Raw genomic sequence first — 22,308 nt, forward strand, 5'->3', positions numbered from 1 at the left:
AGCTGAAAGAATCTCTGCATAATTTCCTGCTAATAATTAAGCAATAAAAATATTAAGGTTGGACCTATTGTGTTTGTAATTAGGCTTAAGGAGTGTTGCTTGACATGCAGGACATTCAGGACTAGAAATATTAGTTTTAAAATTCACGAAAGGTCAAAAAATAACATATCACAGTCATTGGCCTGGGAGTGATAATGATGGTGATTATGGTTGTTGGAGTGCAATATGTGTGTGTGTGTGTTATTTTCTCTGCACGAGATTGTTTGGACTGGTTAAAGAAAGCGTGAGAGATCAGGAAAAGTGGGCGGAGGCTTTAGGGGTTCAAAGGAAGAAGGGGAAGGGCTCGTTTGTTGGGAAGGAATGTAGTTAAGGAGACAGGCTGGTTAGCTGGAGATGGTCTAATTAGGGGGGTGTGATGGTGAGAACCTTCACGAAACCCAGAGAGGGTCAGAGATTAAAGCATAAGCCTTATCTCTTTGTAATGTGCCAGATTTTCTCTTTTTGATTCTTTTTTTAAATGCATGCTTACCTGTAGACTGGTAAAAGTTACCAACTAACTGCTAAGGATCTACAAACAAGGTGCCTTAATGTACCTGAGTGAAACCTTCACATGGATGTCAATAGCTGTAATCAGAGATCCAGTTCCTATCAGGCAATCGGGCCGCTGAAGAAGCTTTTAAGAAGTGCCATAAATTAGACAGCTCTCAGTGGCTCCTTTTAATTATGCAGGCCAGCGCATCGCCCTGTTGGTGTGGCTCATGTAATTTTGCTCTGCCTGACGTGCTATTTGCAGAGTCACAACTTGATGACATGCTGGCAAGCTGCCCTTGATATGCTGTGGCAAGGCGGGGCGTGGGAGGATCGGTGTGGCGGTATTGCTTCCTTCACAGTGTCTTGACCCCTGTTTCCCTTCCACCCAACTCAGAACTTCATCATGTGCCAGACTAGATCATTTCACTTAGGCCTAGACTACGACCTTTTAAAATTTTATGCTAAGGTGTTGCTAAAAATGTCCTCAAATTTGATCTTAATTATATGTTTTTGATCCTAACATTGCTAAGATTTAATAATAATAAATGTAATAATAATACATTGAATTTTATATATATATATATATATATATATATATATATATATATATATATTACATTTTCTCAGATTTTATGCTAAATTCTTATTAAAAACGTAAGATTTTATGCTAGATTTTATGATTTTATGCTGAAAATTGGCTCAAATTGTATCCTATGTATTCATGTAAGTTTTTAATCTTAATGATTTTAATATAAATTTCTGCTAAGATTCCTGCTGAGTTTGTTTATTATTTGTGAAATTCTTACACTAATAAAGATTGTTAAATTCTTTTTTTTGTTCATTTGCTGCTAATGATTTTATTCTAAGTTCTTATTAAAACTTTGCTTAGATTTTATGTGAATAATAATTTATGCTAAGTTCATGCTGAAACTTGCTACTAATGGTTTTATGCATAATTTTCTCAATTTTGTGATAATGATTTTGTCATGTGCTGAAAATGTACATTTTTATGCTAATAAGAACTTTACGCTAAATTCTTGTTCAAACTTTGCTTAGATTTATGTTAATAATATTAATTTAAAAAAAATGTAAAGTTTTTATGCTAATACAGATTTTGCTGAACTTTTGTTTAAAACTTAAAGAGTTTATGGTTATAATTTGTCAAATTCTTACAATTTTTTATTTTATTTTCTCAGATTTTATGCTAAGAAGTATTTAATGCAAAATACTTGTTAATATTTTTGTGTATTTTTAATATATGTTGTTCTTGCTGAAAAATTGCTCAGATGCTTGATACATTCTTACCAAAATTTGGTATATTTTTATGCTAAACATTATTTTATGCAAAATTTTGGTTTATTTTGTGGTAATAATGATTTTATGTCATGTTCTCGCTGAAAATGTATGTTTTCATGCTAAATTCTTGTCAAAACAGATTTATGTTAGTAATTTTAATGCCAAATTCTTGGTGAGAAATTGCTCAGATTTCTTAAGTTCAGAAGTTCTTATTGAAAATTTAAGATTTTATGATAATGTTATGCTACTATTGTTAATAATTGTTAGTACTTTGTTATTTCGTGCTAAATTCTTGTTTATTGTTTGCAAAAATTGTATGTTAACAATACTAGGTTCTTGCTGAGATTTTATGCTAATGATGATTTTATGCTCTGTTCTTGATAAAAATTTGCAAAGATTTATTATAATTTTATGCTAATAACACGCTGCACCGCAAAACTTTCTTTCTAACTCTGTACTCTTGAATGTTTGGAGATCTTCTGCTTTCCTTTCTTCTGTGAAGGGGTCATGATGAGGTAATTCCTCATTCCGGATGTCATCACATCTTTGGAGTTCTTTGCAGCCCTAAAAACTCTCACACCCCACACTCCCTGGCTCAGCATGCATGTCAGAGGAAGTTGCACTGGAATATCTCACTCCCCTGAAGAGAAAAGCTTCACAAGGCATCAAAATGCCTTTTTCCCAAACCATAATCCGTCTCTAATGCTGATCCCCTCCCCCACCCTTCAGTCTGCTCCAGATGAGGAGGTTTTGTCTGCTGTCCCGACTGACGTATGTCTCTCTTGTTTCTTCACAGGGTGTAGGATAGATAACTGTGAGGCCTGCTTCAGCAAGGACTTCTGCACGAAGTGCAAGACTGGTTTTTACTTGCACAAGGGCCGTTGCTTTGAAAAGTGTCCGGAGGGCTTTGCTCCTTTGGAGGACAGCATGGAATGTGGAGGTAAGTAAATATTTTTATTTGTTACTGGAACTTTCTAGAACATCATAACTTGTAAACGATCTAAGATGGTCATCAGCTTTCACCTAGTTCTCTAAATTCTAGTTGTGTTTCTCCCGATAGAGGGTTGTGAGGTGGGCCAGTGGAGTGAGTGGGGGACCTGCACCAGAAGAAACAAAACCTGTGGTTTCAAGTGGGGTCTGGAAACCCGAACACGGCATATTGTGAAGAAGCCACCAAAGGACACGATACCATGTCCGACCATCGCCGAGTCCAGGAGATGCAAAATGGCTATGCGGCATTGCAGGAGAGGTGAGTGTGTGTACAGTAATTGGATCAGCATATGTGCTCATGCCTTCAATACAAGCCCTTGTTTAAGATACGAATCATTCATTCCATCTGCAAATCGTCAATTTCATTCCATTTCCAAACCTTCTCCGCTCAAAGAAGGAAATATCGCTGTGGCTTTTTCGTCTGTATCTCACCTGTTTAATCTTGAGCCCTATTTTTTTGGATTGAAAAGTCGGCTGCCCAACCTCAGCCCCTCGATTTGGGTTTTCAGTGTCGACTGGCATTTTCATTCATGATTTATTAGTATTTTTCCATGCTCACTTTAGCCAGCTCGCCTTAGGTTTTCTTCTCTCTCTCTCTTTTTGAGAGCATATGTGTTCTCTCACTTATTCTCCTCTCCTCCCAGTGGAATTCCTTAAAGTATGAAGTGCAGGTTTCCTCAATGGTACTCTGTTTCCTTTCTCTATAAGAGAGTTATTTGCGGTAGGTGGTGCATGTATTTTACCACTAAAACGAGAAGTCAAATCGGAGGGAAAATATTTTTTGAGTAAACAGAGCCAAGGAAACATATTTTATAAAGTGTTTAGTTTGAGAAGAGATGGGCCAAGTTTACTCGTGGAAATAATTACCGTATTCAGGAGGGCTTATCAGGGAAAACTCACGATGATAATTAATCGAGACGTTTCCTCGCAGCTTTTTTCGCTCCGCTCACCTGAACAAATTTAAATCTTTCGCGGTCACTGACTTATGATACTGTCACACCGAGTACACATGTAAATTCAATTTTGGAGGTCAGTAAAGGACAACACGTTTTTTTGACTGATTATGGAAAGGTTAATTGTCAACCCAGAGACCTGAGGCAATACAAAGTTGAACTTACTCAGTTTCCACTGTTTATTTAGGTACCTCCGTCTTGTACTATATCTAAATTTCCATAATGTCCACCTCAGTATCAGGTCACAGCCACTGAATTTTGCTCTGTGAGCTATTACCAGTTTTGAAAAGTGCATCGTTAAAGCGGAACCTATTCATCTTTACTCAAATCATTTGTAAGACATAAAAAGAGGCCTACATTTGTACATAGACACTCTGACAGTTGCTTTAGAAAGGTGCTGATTTAGTGAATATGAATCAGACATGTCACATGGCCCTTTTCCCCATCCAGTGGTTGTAAGGTGGGGAAGGAAGGTTGGAAACAGTGATTTTCTGGCACGTCTTCCTTCTGTACCCTACGTTGGCTTTCTCCACAGGAATTTTTCCCTCCTTAATTTAGCTCCTCTTGACCTTTTCCAAGAGTATTTTATAGTCGTCTTTAATTAAAAACTGGCATTGTGATGCATGGTTACTGGTCTCAATTATCTCATCTGAGGTCAGTGAGCCATTGTTAGAGTCTTAATTGAACACAGAGTAAAGCCGTTCCTTTGTTACCTTTAGAAATCACTTTGCAAGTACGCTTATGAAACTCCTACATTGTAATATGGTCAGTATGAGTTACTAACTTACTAACTCAGAGTTTTCCTCTGAGATGTGCTGACTTTGATGAAATACATATTTAGCATTTGAACTTACCAGAGAGGTCATGTCACATTTGTCAGACTGACTCAAAGCGGTAACTCTCGCTCGTATTTTTTAACAATACATTAAAAGAACTCCCTCTTAAGAATCATTAGTATGGGAATTAGACTTCACTATGCTGTATGTTTTCGGTTAACTGAAAAGAACCAGTTCAAAAGAGTCATTTAATCATGAATCAGGCTACTCAAGTAGCAATGTATGTTTTTGATTCATTAAAAAGAACAAGCTTATAAAGATAATTTGTTTGTGAATTGGACTACACTGATCGTGCATCATGTTTTTGCTGCACTAAAAAGAACTGAATTATAAGAGTCATCCGTTAGTGAATCAGGCTACTCTGCATGTTTTTGATTCACAGAAAGAAGCTGTTCACGAGATTTGTTTGTTCATGAATCGAGCTACACTGGTCGTGGAGCATGTTTATGGTTCACTAAAACAGAATCATAAGACTCATTTGTTATTGAATCATGCTACACTGGTCATTCTGTATGTTTTTGATTCACTAAAAACTGTTCAAAGAGTCATTTATTTGTGAATCAGGCTACTTAATTAGCACTGGATGTTTTTGATTCTTTAAAAAGAAGAAGCTCATGAAAGTAATTTGTTTGTGAATTGGACTACACTGATCCTGCATCATTTTTTGGTTCACTAAAAAGAACTGATTCATAAGAGTCATGTTTTAGTGAATCAGGCTACTCTGGTCACACTGTATGTTTTTGATCCACTAAAAGTAACCAGTTCAAAAGAGTCATTTATTCGTGAATCAGGCTACTCAAGTAGCATATGTTTTTGATTCATTAAAAAGAACAAGCTATAAAGATAATTTGTTTGTGAATTGGACAACCCTGATCGTGCATCGTGTTTTTGCTGCACTAAAAAGAACTGATTCATAAGAGTCATGTGTTTGTGAATCATGCTACTCTGGTCACAATGCATGTTTTTGATTCACAAAAAGAAGCTGTTCAAAAGATTTGTTTGTTCATGAATCGAGCTACACTGGTTGTGTAGCATGTTTATGATCCACTAAAACAAAATCATAAGAGTCATTTGTTAATGAATCAAGCTATGCTGGTCACACTGTAAGTTTTTGATTCACTAAAAAGAACCAGTTCAAAAGAGTCATTTATTTGTGAATCAGGCTACTTAATTAGCACTGGAAGTGTTGTTTGTTCATGAATCTAGTTACACTAGTTTTGCAGTATGTTAATGATTCACTAAAACAGATTCATAGGAGTTGTTTGTTAATAAATTTTGCTACACTGGTCACACTGTATGTATTAGCTAAAAAGTAATTTGTTAGTGAATTGGACTATACAGGTAGTGAAGTATATTTTTGTTTCACTAAAAAGAATGATTCCTAAGAGTCATTTGATAGTGAATCAGGCTGTACTGGTCACACTGTATGTTTTTGATTCACTTTGATTCACTAAATTCTACAGTGTTCTATAGAACATCTCAGTGCATGTACGTCAGAGAAATGATTGTGCACGGGTGACCAGGAAGTAGCCAAAGCCTCTAGTTAAGGATAAGGGTGCTTGGCCTAGAGTCTTCATTAAACGAGAGGCCATGATAACATAGCCCTGACTGACCTTTACATTACACTGGATTCCAAGGACTTTACAAATAAGTCCCTGAATGCTACCTAATACGACAGCTTTGCTCTGCAATATAACAAATTACTTGGTGAGACATAAATAGGATTACAGCCAGACTATAAACATGTACGCATGTGTACGTTTATGTATGCCCTGCTGGCGGGCAAATTGCTCTACATAAGAGGAAAAATGAGGTAAAAGGTGACTGTGGGGGAGTGTGCTAGAATACGACCCCTGTTACCATAATGCACATAACATTAGATACTAGACACCCGCCTGTGGAAATAGGTATAAGATTACGTAACAGCAGACCTTGCAGATTGCTATGGATTAGACAGAGGAGGGAAATACGAGAAGGTAAATAACATCAGAGGAATTCTACATGTGAGCGTATTTCTGGCATTGTTTATCTGATCATCCAGCTTGCATTTATATGAGCTTAAATGTCACTGGACATCATTTACAGACCTTTAGCCCTAGCTTGAACTTGACGCACATGCGACTTAAGAACAGAGGAAAACATCTGGACACCACTCGTTCAAACTATTCACATGCACCAGTGCAACAATAAGTAGTACGCCCTTTTTTCTGTAGATATTTACAGTTACTTTAGATTGAGGGTTAGTATTACTTAAAGGAGAAGTTCACTTCCAGAACAAAAATGAACAGATCATTTACTCACCTCCTTGTCATACAAGATGTTCATGTCTTTCTTTCCTCAGTCGTAAAGAAATTATGTTTTTTGAGGAAAACATTTTAGGATTTCTGCCCATATAGTGGACTTCAATGGTGCCCCCCGAGTTTGAACTTCCAAAATGCAGTTTAAATGCAGCTTTAAAGAGCTCTAAATGATCCCAGGGAAGGAAGAAGGGCCTTTTCTAGTAAAATAATTGGTTATTTTCTAAAAATGGACAGTTTATATACTTTTTAACCTTAAATGCTTATCTTGTCTTGCACTGCATCAACTCCGTATATTCCGGTTCATGACAGTTAGGGTAGGAAAAACTCCCATCTCATTTTCTTCTCCAACTTCAAAATCATCCTACTTCGCTGTTTGTAAAGGGTATTTGATCTTTTTTGCACGTTCACTTTGTAAACACTGGGTTCGTTCTTCTGTAGCAATGTAATACGATTGTGAAGTTGGAGGAGAAATTGAGATGGGAGTTTTTCGACCTACCCTTCGGTCTTGAACCAGAGTTGACGCAAAGATAGACAAGACAACCATTTGAGGTTAAAAAGTATATAAATTGTGCATTTTTTAAGAATATAACAGATTGTTTTACTAGATAAGACCCTTCTTCCTTGGCTGGGATAGTTTAGAGCCCTTCAAAGCTGCATTTAAACTGCATTTTGGAGGTTCAAACTCGGGGGCTCCATAGAAGTCCACTATATGGAGAGAAATCCTTAAATGTTTTCCTCAAAAAACATAATTTCTTTACTACTGAAGAAAGTAAGACATGAACATCTTGGATGACAAAGGGCTGAGTAAATTATCTGTAAATCTTTGTTCTCAAAGTGAACTTCTCCTTTAAGAGCCTCAAGCATAACTAAGGGTGGGAGAATTTGATTCATTATGATTCCTTACTTAGTGACTCCAAGTTGAACAATGTGTTAACATTAATATTAATAATAACGCAATAGCTTATGGTCCTACTTCCACAGATGATATAAATACATTTAGACCACTTACCTTAGTGATTGCTATCAGGATATGAAGGGACTTTCAACCAGCATAAAAATGTTTTTGAACCAAATCACCTACACTGCTTTTAAATCAGTATTGTTGTTAACTATTGTTGAATATCACCATTGTTCATTTTAGGATCTGAGAGTCGGTTGCCGGGCCGACGCTCTCTCCCAGCAGGCTAGACAGCCTCTTTCTGGCAGCGTGATGGGACTCCTCAGGGTGTTGTATGGAGTGGGCCGTAAACACAATTTATTAATAGTCGCCCGGCTGTTTTTGAAAATGAAATGCCTGCTGAGCTCCAGCTTGCACCTAACCATGCCCCTGTCATCAAATCAACTGACTGACCAGCCATGCTAGAGAGAGAGGAAGAGAGAGAGAGAGAACAATTCTGCCATGAAAGTGCTCTGTAGAGTGATATTCCAGCAGGGAGCGTCTGTCAGTAGTATCGCTGTTCTGAGGATAGATTTTCCTTCCTTCCTGTCGCAAAAGGTTCTTAGCTCGTTCTGCAACCAACTAGCAGCAGGTTACTTAGTGTCAATTGTATTAAATGTTGTGTAAACAATTCAGACTGTTATTGCCTCCAATCATCTGCTTAATCCTAGTAGTAATTCCCTAACATTGGATTTAGCGTGACTGAAGTTCAGACACAAACTCGACATTGAGACTTATTGGATAATTTTGCCTTTCGCAGCAAAGCGGTTTCAGATTCTCAGACAGCTAGAAATGCTGTATTGAATGGCATATTGGTGCATTCATAACCACGTCTGCACCACTTACGAGTGGCTCTAGCGGGAAAAAATGTTAGTTCAGGAACAAGTGAGACTCCATAGCACAATGATATGCATGCTTGACTTCTCGTAACGATTTTCTGTGGTTTCTAGATTCTATAGCTCAGGGCCAAGGAGCCTTGTATGGTGCAATTGATTTCCCATTTCTGAAACAGGAGAAACATATAGTTTCTCCTATATGCCCTGATATCTGTGACAGTTCCTTGCCCTTCATGGGTAACTTATGATCCTTTGTTACTTTTAAATGGAGATCTAGCCACTTTGACTTCCTGTAGGAGTTTAATTGAGAATGCCTTTAAACTTTTAAAATCGAGGTAGCAAACAATTGCAATTCAAACTTAAATTTTGATAGTCCAAACCTGTACAACCTGTATAAGGCAGATATTTAAAAAAAATTCAGTTTTTTGTTCTTACAGTGGGGTCATTAGGGTCTAATATTGTAATCCTAAAATCTAATCTATTTTGGACCATATTGACGTTGATGATATTTGCTGTCTCTATATGTCAAAGTTGCACCACAGGGCCTTAAAGCAAACTTTGTAGAGCTTAATATAATGTAAATAATGTCTTTTACTGAAATATGTAGGAGAAAACCCATGAAAAAATACTTTATTTAAAAAAGCCACATCATTTCATACATATTTTGGACTATGGGGGCGCCATTATTTCGATGAAGTGAAATGGTTGCACTCGGTAAACTACTGGCATTGCCTGTTGCTATTTTTACTGCAACACAACTTGTAAAATAAAATACTGATACTATGCCACATTGTGCGGCTTTTGGTTCTAATTTTAAGTCGAGGGGCAACAAGAGAAGTGATGCAAGTCTTCACTGCTTTTCAAGCGATAAAAAGAAGAGAAAAGAATGGAAAGATGCCTGTGGACGAATAAAACGTCCTAAAGACCTGCGTCTTTGTTCTCTCCACTTTAGCCCTAATGCCTTTGAGACTTTTAGTAGAACACAGCTACTGAAAGAGCTTATAAATGGCAGAGACAAGAAACGCCAGATGCCATCCTGTCAGGATGTAAACATCACTCGATAGACTCATTTAGACTCAGTGTGGGGAAAAAGGCATTTTGGTAAGACATTTGATTTAAGCCTATGCTTATATCCGTTGCCACCTGTAAACTCTTTCATTAACTATGGTCATCGCATTCGTATTTTATTTTCCGAGTTGTGTTGCGGTAAAAATAGCAAAAGATAGCACCAGAAGCTCACTGAGTGCAACCATTTGAAGTCATCTAAATTATAGCACCCCACATAGTCCAAAATATATATAAAACGATGTGGATTTTTAAATAACATAAATCTTTCATAAGTTTTCTACTACATTTTTCAGTAAGAGACATAATTTATGTTATATTAAGCCTTTATACCCTGGGTTCCCTTTAAAGGAACAATATTTTACCCCCTCTGTGTACTTGTAAATGGCCAGCACTCTTGTATCTTGAATCTAATACTCCCTTTAGAAGTTGCGGAGAGATCAGTAGCTATGGAGGCGCTATTTCCCTTCCCATCTACGGTTGAGGATGGACGGATATCCAGCCAGCAGTAGCACTGTGAAAAAGCTCCACCCACACCCTCCCAAATCCTCTGCTTGTCAGTCTGGGCCAGTCTGGGAGCCAGATGGAGACTATGGTAAAGTGATGCCCACAGAGGAGTAATTGCCTTTAATCTGTTATTGAGGGAAGCAGGACGAGACCCGCAGCAAGGCATACCCCTCTGTGCCACAGAGAAAACACTGGCGGAGTATCGTTTTAATGTGTGCGCGGCTTTGCGCGGCACTGGTGTGTTTATGGTTAGTTAGCGGACCGAATTTGGGGGCTTGGCAGGATAACCTTGTCCTCCGAGCATTTTAATTATGCTCCGTGATCTGACTCGGGGCCTGTGTTTAGTTTGGAAAACCAAAATCCAAATCCATACTTGAACGTCTTTTGAGTGTCAAACATTCCTGCTACAGATGCGAGCTTCCACAGACAACTAATTCACTTCTTATGTGAGTTTCTTACACTCGTCCTGTGCCGAGTGCCCCTCCAAAACAAATAGCGGACGCCTTTCGCCGCCGCTGCCGAGTGCGAGAGTGTGTGTTTGCACTTATTTATTTAATAACTGTCAGGCTGCCTAGCACTTCCCACTAAAACTTGGGCCTCTCGCAGGAGAAAGTGATCCGCAGATGACGACTCCCGATGAGATCCTGACTCGGTGTTGAAATTCAGGAATGATAAATGGTGAATTGCGCCTGGGTAATATTGCGGGCTATCATTGGATAGAGCAGGAGCGCAGCGTGTGCTGCTTTCCCAGGGCAAGTGGAGCTCACTAATTGGCTGGTGTGCTGGGTGATTATCCGTGCCTTGCGCCCAGGTCTGTTGTGACTGGTGTGCCAATGGACTAATCTCTCTTTAATTAGCTGACTCCGCAGGACTGACACAGGAGCAGGAGGCCGCTGTTTCACAGCCAACATGCTTTTCTGCATTCACACAGCAGCTCCCATATATCCTCCCGCCATGTCCATTTGTACCCTTTTGGTTTTCTAAACTTTGTGTTGCAGCAACGCTAATGTTATTGGCTCTGTATGATTAATTGCTCACTTTTTTCAGACTGTTTGTCATTTGTAGGTTGCTTTGGATAGTGTCTGCCAAATGTAAAGCCTGGCTGAAGATGAAGTGTCTGAGAATTTGACATCTGGTGGGAGGTCAACATTAAATGGTGTTTGTTGATTGCTATTGATTCTTAATTATTCTTATTGAATTATTCATAGGAGGTTGTAGAGATATTGATATTCTAGTTCACTGATTGCATCATTTTTGATTTTGGGTTGGCTTTTCTAATAGTGCCTAGTTGTAAGAATGAATTTTTGGCACTTATATAATTTTAAATCAATCCTATGTCTATTTTACCTGACCCAGAGTGGCTTAATTATGATTTCATATTGATTAAGTGATAACCTATATTGTAATTTCGACTTCATATCTATCAGTTATGCTTCTGTATCTCACAAAAAATACGTTTTTTTTCTCAATTTCTCACAATTGCAACTTAATTGCTCATAAATTTTCTATTTATGTCTCACAATTGTGACTTTATTGCTCATAATTGTGACATATCTCAGAATTTGACTTCATATCTCACAATTTACATTTTTTACTCAAGTTAAAAGGGCTACCATACTTGTGTATATCTACAAACCTTTGATACACATTTCAGGGTAAATTTATTTTATTTTGTCTTCTGGGGAACATGTAAGTTTCTTCTGTAGCTTCTGAAGGGCTGTACTAAAAAAAATTTAATATTTTGCTTTGCTTGCCCCCCTGATAGCAGAAGATTGCAGCTTTTAGAATGAGAGACCTTATATATATCCCCTACTGGCGAGACCAGGTCATCAAAGCAGTCATTAGAAATCATGTAAAAGTCATAGCTGTCAGTCAGGATGCGCATCAGTTCATGCAATTTCTCACCTGCTTTACAATTTGTGTCGCACCCTCTGCCTAAATTCTTGTGGTCTCTGAGGAGTTCTGCCAGTGGTAAATCTTCCACAGGGAGCGAAAGTCATTACTAGTCCCTGGCCGTCTTTTTCACTTTTTTTTTTCTTCACAGTTACATTCCTTGTAGGGGGGAGAGGGGAGTCTCTGATTAACTCCCCACAAAGTGCCCTGCTCTCTGACCAAAATAAATACGGCCCCTGTCATTCTGTCAGCAACTGTCTTCAGAGAGCAATATTTGAAACACCCCATGATCCTGCTGACTTTTATATGGAGAATCCGTCGTCATACCACAGGCATGGACCTGTGGAGTCTCGTAGAAGAGGGACTGGGGTGAGGGGGTATCTACAGTTAGAGTGAAAAGTTTGCACCTTGCAGAATCTGTAAAATGTTAATTATTTTACCAAAATAAGAGGGATCATACAAAATACATGTTTTATTTTATTTATTACTGACCTGAATAAGATATTTCACATAAAATACATTTACATATAGTCCACAAGAGAAAATAATAGTTGAATTTATAAAAATGACCCCGTTCAAAGGTTTACATACACTTGTTTCCTAATACTGTGTTGTTGCCTGAATGATCCACAGCTGTGTTTTTTTTCTTTGTTTAGTGATAGATTCATGAGTCCCTTGTTTGTCCTGAACAGTTAAACTGCCAGCTGTTCTTCAGAAAAATCCTTCTAGTCCAACATATTTTTTGGGTTTTCAGCATTTTTGTGTATTTGAACCCTTTCCAACAATGACTGTGTGATTTTAAGATCCATCTTTTCACAAATGAGGGACTATTACAGAAGGTTCAAACACTCACTGATGCTTCCGAAGGAAACACAATGCATTCAGAGCTGGGGGTGAAAACTTTTTGAATTTAAAGGTCAAGGTAAATTTAGTTTATTTTGTCTTCTAGGGAACATGTAAGTTTCTTCTGTAGCTTCTGAAGGGCTGTACTAAAAAAAAATATAATATTTTGGCAAAATAAAATAACTATACACATTTATTCTGTTCAAAAGTTTTCACCCCACGCTCTTAATGCATATTTTTCCATTGTGGAGCATCGGTGAGTGTTTGAACCTTTCCTCAGTTGCTCAGTGTAAAAAGATGTATCTCAAAATCATAAAGTCATTGTTGGAGAGCGGTCAGAAATCATAGAATTCATTTTGGTTATTTCATTCTATTGACAGTCAAAGTTTTTAACTTTAAAGGAAAACATTTTGTGGAGAAAATTGTTAATCCCAAATACACTATAACTTCTTTCTTTCTTTCTTTCTTTCTTTCTTTCTTTCTTTCTTTCTTTCTTTCTTTCTTTCTTTCACAGTTGAGCTATAGACAATCCAAGGCAGTCCATGTTTAGTTCAAAATATACATTCTAGCGACAATGGCTTTCAGCAGTTATTCTGTCTTATGATAGCATCATAGGTTTATCATCACTCTAATTAGGCTGCAATCATTCAGTGTTTGCCATTTCAATGTGGCCCTTCTGTCGTCCAGGCCTCTGCGTAGCCCAATGCATGCCCTTCCGCAAGGCCCCACACATGCTTTCATCTCCACAGACACACGCTACAGGCGTTCACACATCACACATGACAGGCAAGACACTTCCTCCACACAGCCTTCAATAAACATGCATTCATACATTCCCACACATAAGCACTAATGTATAAGCTCGACTTTTGATAGTGTGTATGCTGAGGTTCCGTTTCATGTGCCCGCAATATCAGTGGGACACTGGCAAGGCCTGGACCACCCCCTCTTCGGGGCTAGCTGGGAGCGGGGTATGACTTTCAACATCTGGTGCACAGTTGCACCAACTCAACCGCTAAAATCTTCTGTCCTCTCTCTCTCTCGGGCATTTTTATTGAGACATCACAGCTTGTAATCAGAGCCTCACGATACTGAGGGAAGCTGTGGCTTCTGACCCGCTCACATCCAGAGGCTTGGACCAACGAAACAGACACCCAGACAAAACAAAGTGTCGTTTGCTGCTAGATTCCTGTGTTTTTAGGTGTTTGGACATTCAAGCATGCATACACACAGCAGGGGATAACCAAAAGAGACTGTGTCGATTTACAATTGGGTAAATGCACCAAAATAAACAGACAAGTTGTAAATGGGGTTGTACACTATTTTAGAACTGAACTGAGATTCCAGCTCAATTCCTGAATTTGAACTGAGGTAATAAACATGATGCATATCTGATGCAATTTGATTTCAAATGTAATAAAATAGACAGACAGACAGACAGACAGACAGACAGACAGACAGACAGACAGACAGACAGACAGACATACAGACAGACAGACAGACAGACAGACAAACAGACAATAGATACATACAAAAATATACAGACAATAGATAGATAGATAGATAGATAGATAGATAGATAGATAGATTGATAGATTGATAGATAGATTGATAGATAGATAGATAGATAGATAGATAGATAGATAGATAGATAGATAGATAGATAGATAGATAGATAGATAGACGGACAGATAGATGGACAGACAGACGACAGATAGATAGATAGATAGATAGATAGATAGATAGATAGAAAGATAGAAAGATAGAAAGACAGACTGACAGACAGACAGACAGACAGACAGACAGACAGACAGACAGACAGACAGACAGACAGACAGACGATAGATGAACAGACAGAAGATAGACAGACAGATAGGTAGATAGATAGATAGATAGATAGACAGACAGACAGACAGACAGACAGACAGACAGACAGACAGACAATAGATAGATAGACAGACAGACAGACAGACAGACGATAGATAGATAGATAGATAGATAGATAGATAGATAGATAGATAGATAGATAGATAGATAGATAGATAGATAGATAGATAGTAACTTTACCTTCCTGTGTTGCTGTTGGACAGTGTTTCTTTAGAAAAACATGCGATTTATACACTTTTTAATGTTATATTGTGTAAAATTGGCATTGTTTTATTTTTGTACAATATATTTTTTTTTCTCATTCAATATTTTGAGGAAACACTGCCTCCCTTGCCTCCTCAAAGGAAACACCCCTGAAAGCATAAATTACAAATGGCTTTAAGCTAAAAATCTTAAGTTTCAGTCTACATGGTGCAGTTGGTCTTGGTCGAAACTCTAGTTTTCTTTATGCTGAATGTATGCAGATTTTATTCAGTATTGTAATTTCAGTATAGTTGCCTTACAGCAATGAAAGAAACCCTTAGTCTTCCCCTCCTCTGCCCTATACTTTATACCTGGATGTAGAACAAAACCCTGCTACCTTCTAGTTACTCTTGGATCTTTTCCCTGACATGTTCCTGTTTTTCTTACCATTGCTGTGGTGTGAAACCCCTGACCCTGTTGGGCCTTGAAAGTGCTTAGCAGAAGTACTATAGCAGAACCAAGGGGAATTACTGGCACCGGGGCATTTGAGTTGAGGGGGGCTCCGTAGGTAGATGATAAAAGCTGTCAGATCCACTCAGGTGAGTGCTTTGGGTTTGACAGGAACCTTTGCACCTAGATCCGCAAAACATTAAACACACTTTCAGTCCCACAGGCCCATAGATGCAAGTAGAGAAGTTGTTGTATTGAACTTTTTATAAAGTTAAACCGTCTCGAAAGGATACAAGCTTTGAATTTGCACACTACCGTCTTCAGCCCGTCTGCCTCATGGGGACTTCCTCTTTATGTGGAAACCCGCTCGGTTCCTCGAGACACGAGGCAGATTTCCTCTTCGTTCCCCATTGGAGATGGAGATTGAAGGCCTTGTTTCTGAAATGAGATATAAAGAACACATCATGGCGCACAATTTCCTCTTACATCCTCCAGAAGTGCCCTTGGGGAACGAAGTAGCAAACAGATCTGTATAGTTTAGAAACACATATGGCCCAGACGGGCCTACGACAGGTACGTTCTCAGCTCAAGATGTAGCCTACAGGTTTGCTTTATAGTATGGCTGTGCCTCGGAGTGTATTTATATACGGAACTGATTAGATGAATTTATGAATTTAACATGGACCTCAGTTTGAAAAGCCCCAGTGGTGGCGGCGGCCCCAACTGTTTCCCATAAATTCACAATGAACGCTCGCTCTCCTGCCAACTTAACCGCACATCGTGGTGTAAAATAGTATTACCTCTGCATCCATATGTACAGTACATGACAAAATCTGAAGCTTGGCCCCTATATAGGGGGGCTACGATGTTCTCATTTGCCGTGACGCACACACTTACTTACAGGCCGTACTTCCCATCACCCACAGCACTCGCAGGAAATGCAGCTTCAGGAGTAAAATGGAAAACAAATGTTCCATCAAATAGTTTGTGTAATTGTAGTGTGACGAGGTCACATCCTTGGCAGAGCTGTTGAAATTTTTTCTTCTTCCTCTCCGTTTTTAGGGCAAACATGAAAATGTGCTTTTAAACATACAGTAATTGTACAGTTAAACATTGAGCATTCCCGGAGCAAGCGAAAAGTGATGGATTCCAGGGACGAGATATTTCCCTGCCGGTTTATAAGTCGGTGAAGACAGAAGCCTTAATCATGAGCTAATTCCAGCAACCAGCTTTTTCTACTATAAACAAAAGATGTTCTCAATACACTAAACATTCCGAGATGTTCGTCGTAAAATGCCTGGGCGTGTAACGCAACACATCAGTCCTTTTCCTCACAAACCGACGATAGCTGAATTGATAAGAACCACCGCTAGTATATCATTCCTCCGTTCTATCAGCACGAAACAGATGTTTACGTAAATCTGACAGATCAAAGCGGCGCGCAGAGGTTTTAAACACACTTAAGCGACTCCAGAAAAACGGAATAGTTTTACCTCGGCTGTAGCCTTATCAGAAATGATGCGTTTGTGAAATTGTGGCATATGACACAAATTATGAATATGTGGTATTCCCTTGATGTTTTTTTATCGTCCTATACCGTAAAGGCGTTGGATGCTTGCTAAAATAGCGCAGAGGTTCTCTTTGATAGAGCTGTGGAAGCTTTTTATGTCACTCGTCAGAAATGTAACATAACATTTAGGCAGTAATTAAATGAAACTAAAGCTAATTATGCCTCATTTTCTGAGGGACACAAGACTACAGCTCTATGTACTTAAGCCCAGATGTGGGGGTGAGTCAGGCAGGGAGATAGGAGACCACAGAAGCTGTTTTGCAGCCTTCTCGATGGGTTTGCGGTGGCAGGCATATCAGCTTCTGTGTGTGGCATAGAGGGCAAATGGCTTCGCTGTGGTAACTCATAGTGGACTCCGTTCAAGTTTGCAGGTGATTAACTGACTTATGAATACATTGATAGCTCCATATATTTGTAATCAGACTTCACTGTGTCATATGCATACAGTAGTAGCATAGTTCCTGTTCAGAATAATTTAACTGCCTTGTTTTATGTGCATATTATTCAAAGTGACTTTTCAAGGTATTCATTTAAAAAATAAAAAGGTAATTTTTATTATTTATTATTTTATTAGTCCATATATTTTTGTCTTTTGTTTCCAGCTACTGAAAATAATAATAATAATAATAATAATAATAATAATAAATATTACTATTATTATTTTCTATAATTATTTATTTGTACACGAAACACACAAGTACACAAAAGCCATTGGACAATGGGATTAAAAAAATAAACTTCAATATATATTTAATATATATTATATTCTCTAAAAACAAATTTCAGTGTCTTCTGCAGTTTTGCTCCCATAAAATAAAATAAATAAATAAAAACAAGACAGAGATTATAATATATTATAATATAATTATAACAGAAATATTTTTTTAATCAAGACTAAATTGTAAATGTTTCATTATCAAATAATCATTTTTAATTTTTTGTTACATTTTACAAATGTTGTGTTCTGTCATTAATATTATTATTATTTAGATTTAATATATATTTTTTATTTTAGCCATTTCAGTACTACTAATTATTTTGTATTGACAACAATTTAAATTTTATAATAATTTTAATAATTTTCTTAATCTATTTTTTGTCTTTTTTTTCCATCTAAAACATTTAAACATAATAATTTTTATATTCTATAATTATTTTTTGTACATTTTTTGTAAACACACAAGTACGCAAAAGCCATTGGACAATGGGTTTAAAAAAATAAACTTTAATATATAATTAATATATATTCTCTGAAAACAAATTTCAGTGTCTTCTGCAGTTTTGCTTTTGTATTAATAAAATAAATAAATAAAACAAGCCAGAGATTCATATAACAGAAGTATATTTTTTAAATTTTTAAAGGTCCCATATTGTACACATTTCTGGAGGTTTATTTTAGTTGTTGATGTCCTTAAGAATATATATTTGCGGTATAAGTGCCAAAATCCATCTCAATATATTTTTACAGCTCCTTTTTTAGGAGCTCTGTCAAAAACAGGTCGATTTTGGCCCATCTAATTAATATTCATGAGCCTCTCTTCTGATTGGCCTGTTGTTTTCTGAGTGACGCACAGCCAGGCCAATCACAGGTAACTATGGTCATGTATCGTTGTAGCCGAACCCAGAGCCATAGAGAGAGCCTAGCCTGCTGATACTCAACAAGATATTTCAGAATGATCATTTTCTTTTTCAAACACCGAATGCAGTAGGAAAGGAGGTGAAGTGAGGCCAAGTATGGTGACCCATACTAGGAATTTGTGCTCTGCATTTAACCCATCCAAGTGCACACACACAGTAGTGAACACACACACACACACCGTGAACACACACCCGGAGCAGTGGGCAGCCTCAGTCGTGGTATTGAGGGTGGAGAGAGTGCTGGTTATTCACCTTCCCCACCGACAATCCCTGCCGGACCTGAGACTCGAACCCGCAACCTTTGGGTTACAAGTCCGACCCTCTAACCATTAGGCCACGGCTGCCCCCAAAATGTAGTAAGCTAAGCTACGTAACTGTAGCTTTAGTAAAGCCCCTTTCACAATGCGCGCTGATTCTGGAAAATTACGGGAACGAGCGCTGTGTGAACAAAAGCCAGAACCATAAAGGCAGTGTTGTAGTGATGATGCACGTTATCATGCGACTCTTCACAACGAAAAAATACGTGCAAAGTGGAATGAAGCAGCGATCAGGCAGAGCCAGCTCCTCACTATCAGCGCTGAAGCACAGTTTGTTCAGGTTAGTTTCAGTTTAGTGAAACGTACACGTCGCATTACATCTCACATCCAAACGTCACATGTCTTTATGGGTTGTGTGTAAAGCACGCACAGATTCCGGAAAACAACTGTGAATGAACCAAATCAAACAACTCCGGAACAAATCATGGGAAACATTATCCATGTATTTACCGGAATCGCTGTGTGAAAGAGGCTGAAGTTGACGTGCCACTGGTCTCTTATATTCACGTTGTTCTGTGCAATGATGTAGTTTCGACATCTATCGACTGAACAGGGTTTTCTAGATTAGTTTCCGTGCTGTTGTTGCTTAGCAATGTTATGGACGCGATGTTGTCTGGGTTTGACAAAAGGAGGGTGGGACGTGATTGGTGCTGGGGGTGGTGACTGAAGGCAGTGACTGAGTAGATCGGACGTCACATCTTTGCGGAAGTCACAGCGGCTCGTGAAAAGGAACAGTTACTTTAAGCAGGCTGTGTGCAGTTTACTGTGGATTGACTGTTTTGAAACTCATATGGTAGTTACATAGCCCCTAGGCCTCAGTTATCATGAAAAAAGCCAGGAGATTTCGATTTTGACAATATGGGACCTTTAAATGTTTCATTATTAATTATCAATTTTTGTTACATTTTAATAATTTTGTTATGTGTTTTGTCATTAATATTATTATTATTTAGCTTGAGTATATTTTTATTTTTTTGTTTTAGCCATTTCAGTACTACAAATTACTATTTTTTATTATTTTTTCTTAATCAATTTCTTTTGTTTCCATCTAAAAATTTAAACAAAAGCCACTGGGCAATGGGTTAAAAAAATAAAAACTTATAAATATTCTCTGAAAACTCAAGATCAAAACCAACTTTGAAATTTATAATTTTACTCATTTTAATTTTTTGATTTTTTTTTTTGTAATTTAATTTTTTTGTGTGCTTTTGTCATGATTATTATTATCATTATTTCCCTTTAATACATTTTTTATTTTTGTTTTAGTAATTTTAGTACTACAAATTTACTTTACTTACTACTTATTTACTTCTCATTTCTTATTTTTGATTGTTTTGTTTTATATAATATTTATATTTTATTTTCTAAAACCTATTAGCATATTGGCTGCAACATTTTGGAGTACAGTCTTATGCAGGCCCCACATGATTGAGTCTGTTACACAATCATTTACACATCTTTGATCATTAAAATAGCAAAAATACATTTTAAAATTCATCAATCTTGAATAATAACCTGATCTGAGCCTGAAAAGTCTCAACACATTATTTGTATTACATTAAAACTAATGTGCTCAGACTTTTCCAGTTCTGCTCTGGCCCATGACCAGTCATGCGTATTTGTGTGCTAAAAATCCTAAGCTTTACTTTGACATATCATCACGGACATCTTCAAAGAAACCATGCGATGCGCTCACCTGCTCCTGAATCTCTTGACGTTTCTACCGTTGTGCAGAATTAAGACAATAATGACCCACCTAATCTCAACATTAGCTTTGAGTTCGGAATGCATGTGTTTTAAATCATTCCTTCTGATAATAAGCAGAGCTTCAGAGGGAGAGAGAGAGGAGGGGAGAGAGGTATGATCCAGAGTAACCTTGTTAGGCTAAGTGACACTGTGCAGAGAAGCTTCTTGTCAGCTGGTTAGCAAGATAGACTTCTACCTATAAAGGATCGTCTTCTCAGGGAAGTGCTGGAGAAACTGCTTTAATACTGTAACTTAAGCTGCATGCGAATCATAATTTAAAGTAGTTCAAGTACAGTTAAGTGTTTAGCTACACAATAAGCTGCTAATAAAAAGTCACTCACTGAATTGATCCTACTAGAAGGCAGTGTTTTTAATTATATAACTATCTGATGACATAAATTATAATTAAAATACAGTACTTGTAGTTTACGTGTAAATATATTGTTTAAAGTGTTTAGCTACAAACAAACTGTTAATAAAAAGTCAATAACTGCACTGATCCTACTAGATGCCAGTACTTTTTAATTGTATTAAATAATCTAACATTAAAACTACTGTACTTGTAGTTTACTTGTAAATATTTTATTGATTTAAAGTGTTTAGCTACGCAACAAGCTGTTACTAAAGTCAGTAACTGCATTGATCCTACTAGATGGCAGTATTTTTAATTGTATAACTATCAGATAATGTAATCTACAGTATTAATGAAATACTGTACTTGTAGTTTACTTGTAAATATATTGTTTAAAGTGTTTAGCTACAAACAAACTGTTAATAAAAAGTCAATAACTGCACTGATCCTACTAGATGCCAGTACTTTTTAATTGTATTAAATAATCTAACATTAAAACTACTGTACTTGTAGTTTACTTGCAAATATTTTATTGATTTAAAGTGTTTAGCTACGCAACAAGCTGTTACTAAAGTCAGTAACTGCATTGATCCTACTAGATGGCAGTATTTTTAATTGTATAACTATCAGATAATGTAATCTATTAATAAAATACTGTACTTGTAGTTTACTTGTAAATATATTGTTTAAAGTGTTTAGCTACAAACAAACTGTTAATAAAAAGTCAATAACTGCACTGATCCTACTAGATGCCAGTACTTTTTAATTGTATTAAATAATCTAACATTAAAACTACTGTACTTGTAGTTTACTTGTAAATATTTTATTGATTTAAAGTGTTTAGCTACGCAACAAGCTGTTACTAAAGTCAGTAACTGCATTGATCCTACTAGATTGCAGTATTTTAATTGTTTAACTATATGATGATGCAATCTATTATTAAAATACTGTACTTGTAGTTTACTTTAAAGTGTTTAATAGATTTATAGTGTTTAGCTACACGACAAGCCGCTAAAAAGTAATTCACTGCATTGATCCCACTAGATCACAGTAATTTTAATCGCATAACTATTTGATGACATAATTTATTATTAAAATACTGTGCTTGTAATTTACTTTTATTATTGTATTTGTAAATATTTAATCGATTTAAAGCGTTAAGCTACACAACTAACTGT

At 37.1% G+C, this 22,308-nt stretch overlaps 1 protein-coding gene across 1 annotated transcript in view; it reads left to right on the forward strand.

Annotated features, from left to right (window-relative positions):
• The window catches only part of rspo2 (R-spondin 2), a 76,605-nt gene that overhangs the window by 42,809 nt on the left and 11,488 nt on the right, over window positions 1-22,308 (forward strand). The window contains exons 3-4 of the mRNA XM_073847375.1: window positions 2,624-2,767; window positions 2,888-3,076. Of these exons, the coding sequence (XP_073703476.1) occupies window positions 2,624-2,767; window positions 2,888-3,076 (333 nt within the window). The remainder of the gene's footprint in view (window positions 1-2,623; window positions 2,768-2,887; window positions 3,077-22,308) is intronic.

This window comes from Garra rufa, chromosome 9 (assembly GCF_049309525.1).
Source record: "Garra rufa chromosome 9, GarRuf1.0, whole genome shotgun sequence".
Classification (NCBI taxonomy): Eukaryota; Metazoa; Chordata; class Actinopteri; order Cypriniformes; family Cyprinidae; genus Garra; species Garra rufa.